The sequence below is a fragment of the Taudactylus pleione genome, unplaced genomic scaffold (assembly GCF_031769625.1).
Source record: "Taudactylus pleione unplaced genomic scaffold, aTauple2 ptg000515l, whole genome shotgun sequence".
Lineage (NCBI taxonomy): Eukaryota > Metazoa > Chordata > Amphibia > Anura > Myobatrachidae > Taudactylus > Taudactylus pleione.
Genome location: NW_028284917.1, coordinates 1349296 through 1363324, shown reverse-complemented (window position 1 = coordinate 1363324; position 14029 = coordinate 1349296). Strand labels below are relative to the sequence as shown.

General features: G+C 45.0%; 1 protein-coding gene across 1 annotated transcript in view; it reads right to left on the bottom strand.

Annotated features, from left to right (window-relative positions):
- PDE3B (phosphodiesterase 3B) overlaps positions 1–14029 on the bottom strand; it is a 186123-nt gene that overhangs the window by 14457 nt on the left and 157637 nt on the right. The window contains exons 10-12 of the mRNA XM_088450314.1: positions 12115–12226; positions 11300–11398; positions 5084–5280 (exon numbers count right to left, since the gene is read on the bottom strand). Coding sequence (XP_088306440.1) covers positions 5084–5280; positions 11300–11398; positions 12115–12226 — 408 coding nt within the window. The remainder of the gene's footprint in view (positions 1–5083; positions 5281–11299; positions 11399–12114; positions 12227–14029) is intronic.

The window sequence follows — 14029 nt, the reverse complement described above, 5'->3', positions numbered from 1 at the left end:
AATGAAGCCAGGAGATTTGATGTAACAGAAGGTTACATCAAACCAACATAGACTAGACAGACAGAATGAAGCCAGGAGATTTGATGTAACAGAAGGTTACATCAAACCAACATAGACTAGACAGAACGAAGCCAGGAGATAACAGACATAACATGGAAAACAGAATGGGGAGGAGATGTCTAGAGATAGAAAAAGACAGTTGAAGTTACCCTTAACAGATATAAACCGCTATATTCTGCAGATGATTACTGCCCTCTCTAGGGATATGCAGAACATTGCTCTGTACCATCTACCCCCCCCCCTAACAGGCACAGTGAGATATTCTACAGATTATTACTGACCTCTATAGCGTTCTGCAGAACATTGCTCTGTTCCATCTATTTTAAGCATGTCCATAACAGTCTCACATGTCACATGGTCAGGCTTTAGGCCTTAAAACTAATCTAATTTTACCGATTTTACTTTAGAAAGAAAAGATGCAAAAATGCTTATGGAAAGTAGTATTGGCTGGAAAATAAACAAAAAACATGTGACCTATTACGCAGCGCTGGACAACTCTGGACCATGACGTGGAAACATCACATGTATGTGTAAATGTCACATGTACATGCATATTGGCTTTGCTGGCATCCTAGAATGAAGCCTTCTATTAGCAATCCCCTGTGAATGTACACAGAACACTCCACTAATTACTAATACGCCCTGCGTGCCAGACCCTGTCTGTAAAGGCTTCTAGAGCCCCGGTAATATGATTTTCATACTTTAAGAAGAAAACAGGACATTTGCGCGGGTAATAGTCTACGATGATGTTCCCATACTGAGATCAGATCGCTGTTTCTTCCCAGCATAGGGAGAGCTGTTGCAATTCATGGTTAAATATAAAATAAGATAAATCAAAATGCTAAAGTTGAATGATTCAACGCTAAACCAATTTAAAAGCCTTAATGTCTATCCTGAAAAATTTCCCAGTCTTCCTTCATAGCCATGTCAAATCGATCTCTATAATGGGATTAAAACTCCACTCAGCTGATACACCATAATCATGTTATACGTGAGGGTGAATCCTTGTTCTGGGTCTTCTAATCAAGTGGAAAAGACGACTGCAAGACGTGCGTCTATCTTCATGCTGTCCCTTTCAACAAAGCCCCTTTTCCAGGCTGATTATACAGATTCCAGCAAACATCAGCCCTTGCAGCACAAACAGCTGTCATTTCTCAGTCACACGGGATAGGGCAGTGACTGGCATTGTTTGTATAATTCAATGAGAACTGATTGAGGGAGGGACAACTGAGGAGACTTCTATACTTTGCTCGTAAACCGCTGTTATGAACCTAACCACACAATCCGCTTTACAAAACTAATGGACCCATAAGTGGAGGTTTTGGTTTGGAAAAAGGACACAAATGTTGTCTTCTGATGTCATTCTAGGGAACAAAAAGCAGTCCAAGTGCAGGAAGGTGCGTCCTTCATTGGGGGATGGAGAGAAAGGACCTCCAAGGCCAGGTTTGAGGCAATAGAAGGGGGGATGTCCAAGACCAGTCTTGGTGGGGAGCCTATCCATCACGAGGTGGAATCAGCAAGGCATCCAAAGCCGCATGGACTCTGGTGGAGCTCTCCAAGACCAAACGTCTTAGGATCAATGTGGCCCTCCTAGCCAAGGCATTTCAGCAGCGGCACAGCCTTCCAAGATCTATCGGCTCGGCAATAGGATGCCCTTCCAAGATATGTTAGCTTGGCACTGGCGTGGCCTTCAAAGACCTGTCATCTTGGCATGGCTCTCTTAGACAAGTTGTCTCAGCATTGGTGTGGCCCTCCAAGACAAATCATCTTGCATCGGTGTGATCCTTCATGGCCATTTATCTCTGAACCTGCAAGGCCCTCCAAGGCCAGTTGTCTGAGCATAGGTGTGGCCCTTCAACACCAGTCATCTCAGAAGCTGCGTGGCCCTCCAATGCCAGTCATCTCTGCCTAGACGTGGCTCTCCAATGCCAGTCATCTCAGCATAGACGTGGCCCTCCAATGCCAGTCATCTCTGCATAAACGTGGCCCTCCAATGCCAGTCATCTCAGCATAGACGTGGCCCTCCAATGCCAGTCATCTCTGCATAGGTGTGGCCCTCCAAGGCCAGTCTTTGCCCTCCAACGCACAGACGTGTTGATGTGGCCTATGTTTCAAAAGCATGCATCTGTCCCTGGCAGTATTCCCAGAAAAATACACCACTACCATTAACATGTGAACTTGTAGTGCAATAGATAGCTGTCCATTAGCAAGCTACTGAAATAAAAGGAAATATCTATCACAGAACAGGAACTGAGAAACTGTGTGGTTTTATCACATTAAACTGTGGGGTGAGTCCTCCTTTTATAAATCCTGTTTATTTTTCTCAACAACACGATAGGTTCCACGTTCTGCCCAGGGAAACAAATGGAGAGAGCGCAAGACACTTTATCCAGTGTAATAGACGCTAAGGGCCGTATTCAATTAGACGCGAAAAGCCGTTTTTGGCAAAAAAGTTTCGCCGATGACGTCATTTCGCCAGGTGGAAAAGTATCGCAGTATTCAATTCCAAATACTTTTTGCGTACGCGAAAATGCAATGCAATGTAATAGGTGAAAAATATTCGCCTATGAAAAAAGTGCAGGATTGCGGTTTTGGGGTGCAAACGTCGGGAAACCACCCAGCACACTTGGGATAGCCCCCCAAAACATAACTGCGTCAAAAAAATCCTAAAAAAAAATTAAACACCCCAAAAAATTACTTTAAAAAAGGGGGCGAAAAAAAGCAAAGTTGGGGTACAAACTTAAAAACTAGCGAAATAAGCTTTTGGGGAGTCTGCAAGTATGGGGGAGGTGTTTTTTTGACTGCAGGTGCTTGCTGAAGGTGCGTTTTTTAAAACTTCACTTTTGCGATTTTTAACCATGCTTGCACCCATTTTCATGTACCCCAAATTTTCTGGGACTAGTTATTTTCTAAAAAAAAAACAAAAACTGCTAAATCCTGTTCTTCACCACTTGTGCAAAGACGCTAATTAGCAGCTATTGAGAGCATTTAAGTGCCCCAAATACCTTCAGCAGGGCTATTCGGGGCATCTACATTGATCCCCAATGTTAGAGCATCTTTTGGGGGGTGTCAAGCTGATTTCCCCAAATGTGACAGCACTTTTTGCTTGTTTGCGTTTCGCCAGGTCCAGTTTTTGCGTCCTTTAGAATTGAATAGGGTGAAAAGCGGGGCCGCGCACTAAAAGTTTTCGCCTCCAAAATACGCGAATTCGCAAAAAGTAGATTCCACCGACGGCAGAGGCGAAATTATCACGGCTAATTGAATACGGGTCTAAGAGTAGTAAAAAAGAAAGTGAAAAATCAATACGAGCTTTTTACTGCCCGGAAATAATTTTGCCTTGGTCCCAGGCCTGGGAGTACCCTTTAATTCAGAAATAAAAAATGTGCAGCCAGAATAACAATTTGAGTATAAAATTCCATTTCAACAAAATAATGTATTAGACTTATGAACAAACAGCAAATTGTGTCCATGACAAATAGGATAAATAATTGCTGGGACACTGATTTTGTGGCCTGACCAACGTGTTGGTGCACTTGTAGGGATGATGGGGGTTACAATTTAACTTAACAAAAAATGATCTTACACAACACTGCCCATATTGCATTATTTTGATCACAGCAGCATAGAGAGAGAATAATTAACTATTTATATTAATAATAAATAATAATAATAATAACAGAGCGTCTGAATGATGTCTGCTTCTGACGCAAGGAGTTCTCTCTGTTGTTGAATGGCAGCTACAGGGATATCTTCCTGTTATACCATGTAGAGTAACAGCTCCCATCCTATTCCTTATTCACCTTCTCCAGATTTAATCTACTAGAAAATATCTGTTTATATGTATCAGCAACATCTGTAGAATGTCGACATGGCCGTTCGGTCGACAGAATTTTTTTTGCATTCACAAATGTTGACATGTTAATAATTTTGCCATTTAACATTTCGACACAAGGATGTTGACATTTAACATGTCAACATACTTTTTTTTTTTTTTTTTTTGCATGTTTGACCCAAACCCGCCCCCCCCAGCAAAATAGGTAGTTTTCCCCAAAAAAACAGGCAAAGTTTTCTCCATCTCAGACCAGGAGAAATAAATTGCAAAATCCCTATTTTTGCCTAAAAATGTGGGGATTTCTTTCAGAACAATTGGACACCCCCCTAGTGATAAATTAACCCCCAATTTTGTCAACAACAAAAACGTTAAAAATGGTTTTAACGTATTGGGTCTGATTTTTTCGGGGGGGGGGGGGGGGCGATATGGATGTGTTAAGTGTTTTAAATATTGCAAGCATTCGCAGCAGGCTTATTTTTTTTTACGGTTTTTAAAATTACTTTTTATGACATGAAAATATACTTGCACTCATTTTAATGTACCCCCAATTTACGTGGGAGAGTAATTTCCTGGGAAAAAATAGCTTTCTACCATTTTAAAAAAAAAATTTCCACCCAAAATTTGCGCGCCCATTTTTGGACGAAGTACACAACTTACGAAAAATGTTTGGGGTAATTTATCATTAGGGGGGGGGGGGGGGGGGGGTCCAAAGGGTTCTGAGGGAAATCCCACACATCTTTAAACAAAAATAGGGATTTTGCATTTTTTTCTCCTGGTCTGAGATGGAGAAAACTTTTCGCCTGTTTCAGTCTATCCTATTATCGCGGGTGCCGAAAAATATCGGCCGATATAATCGTCGCTAATTGAATCCGGCCCATGTGTCGGCATTTTGACCGGATACAAATAAAATAGCGTGAGTGAATCTCTAGCAAGAACATGTATTGGTAACAATCGTTACGTGACACAAAGACAGTGTGCGAGTATTACACAGAATAAGTATAAATGGAATGTAACATTCATTTAACCCTTTGCTGAACAATTTGTGTTGCAGTCCCGTGCACTCTGATAGATGCCCCTAGTCTGGTGTGACCCCATTTACTTCCCCATGCAGATACATGTTACATCTGATGTCACTACTACGTGTCAGCCATACAGTAGTGTCAAAGCTGCAGGAGAAGGCTACACACTCACCTGTGGTGCATTTGTGGCCACGAGAAAGGCATTTGTGCGACCCGGGTGGTCGAAATCGTGCATAGCAGCCGCCACGTACAGCGCCATCAGCTCCAGCGCGGGGATGTTAGCCGCGAGATTCCCGTAGCTGTCGTCTGCGATGGGGCAGCTCTTAGAGGACAGGTAGACTTGTGCAGAACCCTCCCCATTGTTTGAATCTGGAAGGAGGGGGGAACACACAAAGTGAGATTCATCACTGAGGAGGCGGCAACTCAAATTCACGCCCAGCGCCGGCCTCTCTGTAGGGACGGATTAGCCGTAAAGGAAATAAAAAATGAGGCACTCTCAAAGAAGAGCAGGGTGTCGCACCAATTCACCATAAAGCTAGCACTAATGTGCACATGTACATAAGTAAACGAATACATTCCAAAAAAAGTTCCACATTTATTTTTGAAGACTTTAATAATCTTACTTTTTAATATACAGCTTTGGTTAAAGACGGTTTACGTGCCAAATTTTTTAGCCCCCACAAAAAAGTACCTCAAAGTACTTCCATTAGAATGTAAGCTCTCAGGATCAGGGTCCTCCCCTTTATTTTCATTTGTACCATGTAATTCCCTGGGACTTAGAGATCTCTATGTTCCCCAATGTACAATACTGCGGCGTCTTACAAGCCCATGATAACGTCGAAGCTTGATGCGGTGACACGTTGGCGACTTTCGTTCCCAGAAATGATTTTAGGATATACTGTAATGTGTCACTGAAGGGGTTATTCCCACTTTTAATTCTCCCAATTTCCTATTTAGTACATACCTGAGGTCCAATATGAGATTACTATGCATCTATCTATATTTATCCGGTGATGAATGCAGGAAACTTTCCTCTCAGCACAAATGTTACTGGCAGGCAGACAGCGCTGTGTAATGTGCGGAGGGCTGGCCGCCCCTATTCTGCTGCATTATGCTATTGTGGATTTATTTATTTATTTTACAGCTGAACCACGTTCCGTCTGCCAGAACAGCACTTTCAGCGTCTGCATCTCCCTGGGCAGAGCCAGCGGCACTCCACCATCCCCGGAGGTAGCGTGGTGGAGGGAAGCCAGGCTGGCGTCTGAGGAGATCTTGATTTACAGTGCACATGTAGATGGGCAGGTGACTGTGTAAGGCAATCTCCCCCTACAAGACTCGTCAGGGCAGATAGGAAAAGTGACCCGCAGTTATACCCAGGGCGGCGGTTCCCCCAGCGCATTACTTGACTGTCACAGCAATTACTGCAGGTCGGATTTGTCACCATAAAATACAGCAGAGTAGTCTTAATAGAAAGTAAAAAAAAATAAAAAAAAAAATGAAATTGTTCCCATTGTGAGTTTTTTTTAAAGATGTTTTATTTATAAAGTATAATAAGTGGGTAATAGATGCCTTTGTCTTTTTAGGATCCCACCTTCAGGGCCATAACTAGGGCGCACAAGTAAAGGGGACATGGGATAAATATTTTATGTATATTGAGTTGTGTACGGGATGCTGGAGCTCGGGATGCTGGCGGTCAGAATCCTGACAGGGTTAGGATACCGACACCTGTCAGTAAGTATCCTAACCCTACCCCTAACCCTAACCTTCCCTCCTAGAGCCTACACCTAACCTTCCCCCCTAGTGCCTAACCCTAACTTTCCTCCCCCTGGTGCCTACACCTAACCTTCCCCCCCTAGTGCCTAACCCTAACCTTCCTCCCCCTGGTGCCTACACCTAACCTTTCCCCCCCCCCCTGGTGCCTACACCTAACCTTCCCCCCTAGTGCCTAAACCTAACCTTCCCCCCTAGTGCCTAAACCTAACCTTCCCCCCTAGTGCCAAAACCTAACCTCTTACCCTAGTGCCTAAACCTAACCTCCCCCCCTAGTGCCTACACCTAACCTTCCACCCTAGTGCCTAAACCTAACCTTCCCCCATAATGCCGTTCCCCCCTGGTGCCTAAACCTAACCTTCCCCCCTAGTGCCTAAACCTAACCTTCCCCCCCTAGTGCCTTTCCGCCCTGGTGCCTAAACCTAACCTTCCCCCCTAGTGCCTAAACCTAACCTTCCCCCCACTGGTGCCTAAACCTAACCTTCCCCCCACTGGTGCCTAAACCTAACTCCCCATCGGTACCTAAACCTAACCTCCCCCCCCCCCCCTAATGCCTAAACCTAACCTCTTCCCCTAGTGCCTAAACCTAACCTTCCCCCCCTAGTGCCTAAACCTAACCTTCCCCCTAGTGCCTAACCCTAACCTTCCCCCCCTAGTGCCTAACCCTAACCTTCCCCCCCTAGTGCCTAACCCTAACTCCCACCTTCTACCTGATAGATGGCGCCGCATAAACAGCCACACATTGGGCAGAACAGAGCGTAGGTAATTGCAATGCGTAGGTGGGTGGACACTAAGGAACCTCTCTTTTTTGTTTTATTGTCGAGGATTAAACAAGAATAACGAATTTGCCACAACATGTGCGAATGTGAATTAATCCACAGCGCCAGTCATAAAGTCTGATTTACAGCTGCCGTAAGTACATTTGCGTGATCTAACGATCCGCATTAGCGCACAACTTGTGTCCATATTTAGAAGGGTCTGTAACATGCTTGAAGAGATGGACCATGGGCAAAAATGGAGTGCAGCACGTTAATAGCACGCAGTCATAGGTTAGAAACAGGCTCCATCAAGGGAACAGATAAAGCCGTACTTGTCCCTACTCTCCTTGAGCGGCTGGGATGCTCCCAAAAATCATTTAGCGCTCTTGGCCGCCCGGAAGAGAAGCAAAGTCTCCCGGTATCAACTGCTAGCCTGCTACCTCAGCCGTGTCCGCCCACTTCCCTAGTGGTGAATTGCATCATCTTTGCCCCACCCCCCGCTTTACAATGGCAGTAATTTCGGCATTGTATATCGTGTCGCCATGCCCCGGGACAGCCCACTACACTGCTCCACGCCCCCCCACATTGCTGACCTGTCTGTCCCCAGCCCAAAGGTCGGCAAGTATGGATTAAGATTTGTGGGGGCCCATACTAATAAAATTGTTGCAAGGATATACTGCAGCACCACAAATGCGCTAAACACACTGTAGTGCCCCCAGTTCCCATTATGCCACACACGACCCCCAGTTCCCATTATGCCACACACGACCCCCAGTTCCCATTATGCCACACAGGACCCCCAGTTCCCATTATGCCACACAGGACCCCCAGTTCCCATTATGCCACACAGGACCCACAGTTCCCATTATGCCACACAGGACCCACAGTTCCCATTATGCCACACAGGACCCACAGTTCCCATTATGCCACACAGGACCCACAGTTCCCATTATGCCACACAGGACCCACAGTTCCCATTATGCCACACAGGACCCACAGTTCCCATTATGCCACACAGGACCCACAGTTCCCATTATGCCACACAGGACCCACAGTTCCCATTATGCCACACAGGACCCACAGTTCCCATTATGCCACACAGGACCCACAGTTCCCATTATGCCACACAGGACCCACAGTTCCCATTATGCCACACAGGACCCACAGTTCCCATTATGCCACACAGGACCCACAGTTCCCATTATGCCACACAGGACCCACAGTTCCCATTATGCCACACAGGACCCACAGTTCCCATTATGCCACACAGGACCCACAGTTCCCATTATGCCACACAGGACCCACAGTTCCCATTATGCCACACAGGACCCACAGTTCCCATTATGCCACACAGGACCCACAGTTCCTATTATGCCACACAGGACCCACAGTTCACATTATGCCACATTGCCCCCATACTGGGTATGTACCTTGGTATGGGGGTACACCCGATGCGTGCCTCTGGGCAAAAGCATCGGCCATCCTGTTGTTAATCCAGCACTGGAAGCACCCACTTGGAACAAGACGTTAGTTTAATGGTTTCTCTAGTGTGGAACGTTACCGAGATACACGAGCACAGAACACAAACAGATCCAAAATCCATTTACTGTTACAGCTGGGGGAGAAGTACAGGAGGACCATGCAGGGATTTACGTATGTATCAGTGGGGTAAACGCTGGCAGCGTTCATATCACTGCTCCAGGGATCCGATTTCAGCATGAACTACCAGCGAATACAAAAATTCTTTAATAAAACAAAAAAAAAAAAAAAAGAGAATATTTGTGCGTTTTACAAATCTTTCCTGGAAGTGGAATAAAACTGTATAATGAGGTGAAAGGGGCTTTCCTCCCAGACAGTTTTTACATTTATTGGCTGGTATGCGCCCTCTTGCAGCCTTTACTAAATCCATTGCTTTATCTGGCCAATCTTCCCTCTGTGTTGTTTATCCATGTGTTTACATCATCAGGCACATCCAGCTGCTCACGGCATACAACTCCTGATGTTAGACATAGACGAAGAGCCTCAGTGCAAAGCCGAAAAGATAAATGATTGCATTAAGAAGCTGCCAGAGACCACACTCAACAAAACCTGATTTTGTTGAGTTTCCTGTAACCCGCGACCCACTGACCCCCTGATGGATCTGCCGATCACTGCAGTTTATTTAGGATCTAGAGCCCCCCTTTGGACCTGGGGGGAATCTCTTCTTGTAGAGATGAATAATGATACTGTCAAGTCTGTCTGTGTATTAATACAAACTTGCTGCAGCTTTCTCGTCACCAAATCCTGAGATGCTGCAATCAAGTAAAAATTGTTAGCCCTGGATATTTTTAGCTTGAGATGTTTAATTTCCTAATTATGTAAAGAAATATTATCCTAATGCACCGACAGAGCCTGCTGACTTCAGCAAGAGGATATACTCACGCTGAGCACAGGGAACTGATGGAAGGCGAGCCGGCTCTTGGCAGGAGAGTAGGAATGATCAGCATTTACTTATCAATCAATTAACCAGAGACCAAATATCAGAGGCTCATATGGGGGCCTGGGTTAATCACATGGGGGCCTGGGTTAATCCTTAGCGTTAACATCCAGGGCGATTTATTTATGCTGCTGACTTTTTTTTTTTTTTTTTTTTTTTTTAGAAATCACAGTCTTTCTGCAGACCCACTCAGTGACCAGGGCCCACCTTCTTTGGATGGGTCTTTATGGTCTTCAGCCTCATCCAAGCCGTCCATTTGTGGTTCTTTAAGTAGGGCAAAACCTTCTGCATAGAGATGGCTAATGGACATTTATAACCACTAAACTCTAAACCGGGCACCAGGAACCTAAAACTCTCACGATGAGCTAAAATCGGACAATGAGCCGTACAGAGTAACAATGGTGCAGTATCGGTAGGGGTTCAAAATGGGGGGTAAGGACCCTTAAGGTTGATAAAGTTGCTAACAGATCAACTGGTCTGCACCGATTCCCTAGGAGGTAGACCACCCACATGTATGACCACCTCTGTTGGTACAAGTAGACACAGTCAGGAAACCTTTGTATAAATTATTCTTGATAAAGTTAGTTGCCTTCAAACCTTAAAGTTGCCTGGGCCAGTACAAAATAGACTCCCTCAACTATATAGGAGCCGGAATAGCAGAGCCATGGCTAATACAAGCAGGACCTATTATTTACTACATTGATTGTGTGGAAATTCACCTCTACACTTAGGACCTTATTCAGAGTCTGTCGCGAGCACCGATGCGCTCGTAACCAACTCGATGGTAAGGCTTGCGCGTGCGCAGCGGCCTCACTGCGCGTGCGCAAGCCCCGGAGCAACAGATAAACTCTGTCGCTCCGGAGCTCGCTACCAAAGGGGCATCTGTCGATGTTGATCGACAGCTCGCCCCCGTTTGGTAGGCGGGCCCGGGGGGGTGGTTTCCAGAACGCCTACCGTTTTGTGGGCGGCCGCACTGACATCAGTGATGTCAGTGGGGAGCTTCCTGCTCCATCAGAGCAGGAATCTCCCTGGGGCTTACGAGTGCCCAGACCCAACCTTAGGGTCTGGTCATAAGCCCCGATGGTCGCGATGGTGATCACCATCGCGACCATCAACCTGGTTGGTCGGTAAGCTGTGGGTGGTAACCCACAGCTTAACGATCGAAAAGGAGGCGGCCGTTCAGGATGCAAGTGGCCGCCCTGATTCTGTGCGACCGCTTGCATCTATCAACCGCCTCTGAATGAGGTCCTTAAAGCTTTGCAGGAAAACAAAGATGTCCCAAGTAAACATTTCAAGAGTAAAAACAACATGACCTGCACATTCCCTTCAATGTGGAAATCCCGTCACTTGACATAAAAAAGAGAGGCGACAAGTGGACACTTGCCTGCTTCATCGCTGGACAGTTCCTGGAACCCTGGAATCGGCCTGGTTGTCAGGTACCAAACGGCGTGAAGGACATCCGTAGCGTGGACACGATTATGGTCTGGAAAGCATTTTCAGGCGTTAAATGGTTTCTATGACATCATAACTCATTCACACAGACCCAAAGTACTGACTGTAGTTATTGTAACCAAGAGGGGTATTTAGCAAAGCTTACAGAGAGATAAAAGTGCGAGAGATAAATTACCAACCAATCAGATCCTGTCAGTTTTCAAACACAGCCAGTAAAATGTAATGTCTGGTAAAACACTGGACGATGTGTGTACCCAGCGATGTCAGATGCGGCAGGCACGGCGGGGGAGCCGGCATCGGCAAGTGCATACACACTGGCCGAATCCTGGCAACAACAAATGACTTGGAAGGGGGGTTATGGATCATGCTGCATTTGACAGCATGGTATCGCTGACGATATCCCCAGATTGGACTGCATGTACAGACGACTGGGGATATCGTTAACGACCCGCGGGAGTGAGCATCGTTCGTCGGTAAGTGCATACACACTGGATGATTTTGAACGATATATCGTTCAAAGATATCGTTATCGGTCAAATAAATCGTCCAGTGTGTACGCTAGAAGCTGACTGGTTAGTGCTTGATCTCTCACAATTTTCTCTCTCCAGTCTTTGATAAATACCCCCCCTAAGTTTTCACCAATAAAGCATGAAAATTCTGTTTTCCTCTGTATAAGCCCGCCCCACTCACAAAACCGCCTTCCACAGAGAACCGATCAGGAACGCACGATTGGCCCCCAGTACTTACATGGAATATCCCGGTAGCCATTTTCCAGAGCCCTGAAGAAGTTTCTGAATTCTCTTTGAGGAATTTTGAAGATTTCAAACAACCTTGTGTCCTGGAACAAGGTGTAGGACACCTGAGGGAGAGGGAGGAGAAACCTTGTCATTGGATACAGGCACAAATCAAGGCCGACACCAAATATCATGGGAATATCTCCAACACTCTATATATTTACTATGGCAGAGAGAGTAAGACCCGGGGGAATGACATCGCATGAAACATTTATCATTAACCACTCTGGCTGTGTACAGTAATGTGCTGGAGACATTGTATATTCATCTCTGGCTGAACAAGTAATTAGTGGTCACGTAAAACCAAAGCAGTCATATAGAAACCCATTAAAGCTCCACTATTTATCGTTATTTACAGCAATTTAATGTTTTATTTAGGATAATGTGGGGATGTTCATTGCTGTGTGTAAGAAATGGGAGTGTGTGTGAATTTAAAACAAAAACACACAGAGCTTTGTCCTCATGTGTGACAATAGTAAATTACTGTATGAAAATCAAAGAAAAGAAACTTCAATCATCTTCAAAATCTCTCCCTGTCATTGTTAGTGATGTCATCAATTGAGCCCAGTACAATCACACAGTCTATGTACCAGGTTATGGTGATGTCACAGTGAGTGCAGTTCAGTCACACAGTCTATGTAGCAGGTTAGTGTGTGATTAGATGGCGATGTCACAGTGAGCGCAGTGCAGTCCGTGTAGCAGGTTAATGTGTTACTGGATGGTGATGTCAGAGTGAGCCCAGTTCAGTCACACAGTCTATGTAGCAGGTTATTGGATGACTGGATAATGATGTGACAGTGAATACAGTACAATCACACAGTCTATGTACCAGGTTAGTAGATGACTGAATAATAATTTCATAGTGAGCACAGTTCAATAACAGAGTCTATGTAACAGGTTAGTGTGCCATTGTTAGTGATGTCACCGAGTGAGCCCAGAACAATCACGCAGGCTATGTAGCAGGTTAGTGTGTCATTGTTAGTGATGTCACTGAGTGAGCCCAGAACAATCACGCAGTCTGTGTGCCAGGTAAGGGTGTGATTGGATAGTGATGTCACAGAGTGAGCCCAGTACAATAACACAGTCTATGTAGCAGGTTAGTGTGTGATTAGATGGCGATGTCACAGTGAGCACAGTGCAGTCTGTGTACCAGGTTAGTGTGTGATTGGATAATGATGTCACAGTGAGCACAGTTCAATAACACAGTCTATGTAACAGGTTAGTGTGTGATTGGATAATGATGTCACAGTGAGCACAGTACAATCACACAGTCTATGTAACAGGTTAGTGTGTGATTGCATAATGATGTCAAAGTGAGTACAGTACAATCACACAGTCTATGTAACAGGTTAGTGTGTGATTGGATAATGATTTTACAGTGAGCACCCTACAACCGCACAGTCTATGTAACAGGTTAGTGTGTGATTGTATAATGATTTTACAGTGAGCACACTACAATAACACAGTCTATGTAACAGGTTAGTATGTGATTGGATAATGATGTCACCGTGAGCACAGTACAATCACACAGTCTATGTAACAGGTTAGTGTGTGATTGTATAATGATTTTACAGTGAGCACACTACAATAACAGTCTATGTAACAGGTTAGTATGTGATTGGATAATGATGTCACCGTGAGCACAGTACAATCACACAGTCTATGTAACAGGTTAGTGTGTGATTGTATAATGATTTTACAGTGAGCACACTACAATAACAGTCTATGTAACAGGTTAGTATGTGATTGTATAATGATGTCAAAGTGAGCACAGTACAATCACACAGTATGTAACAGGTTAGTGTGTGATTGGATAATGATGTTACAGTGAGCGCAGTGCAATCACACAGTCTATGTAACAGGTTAGT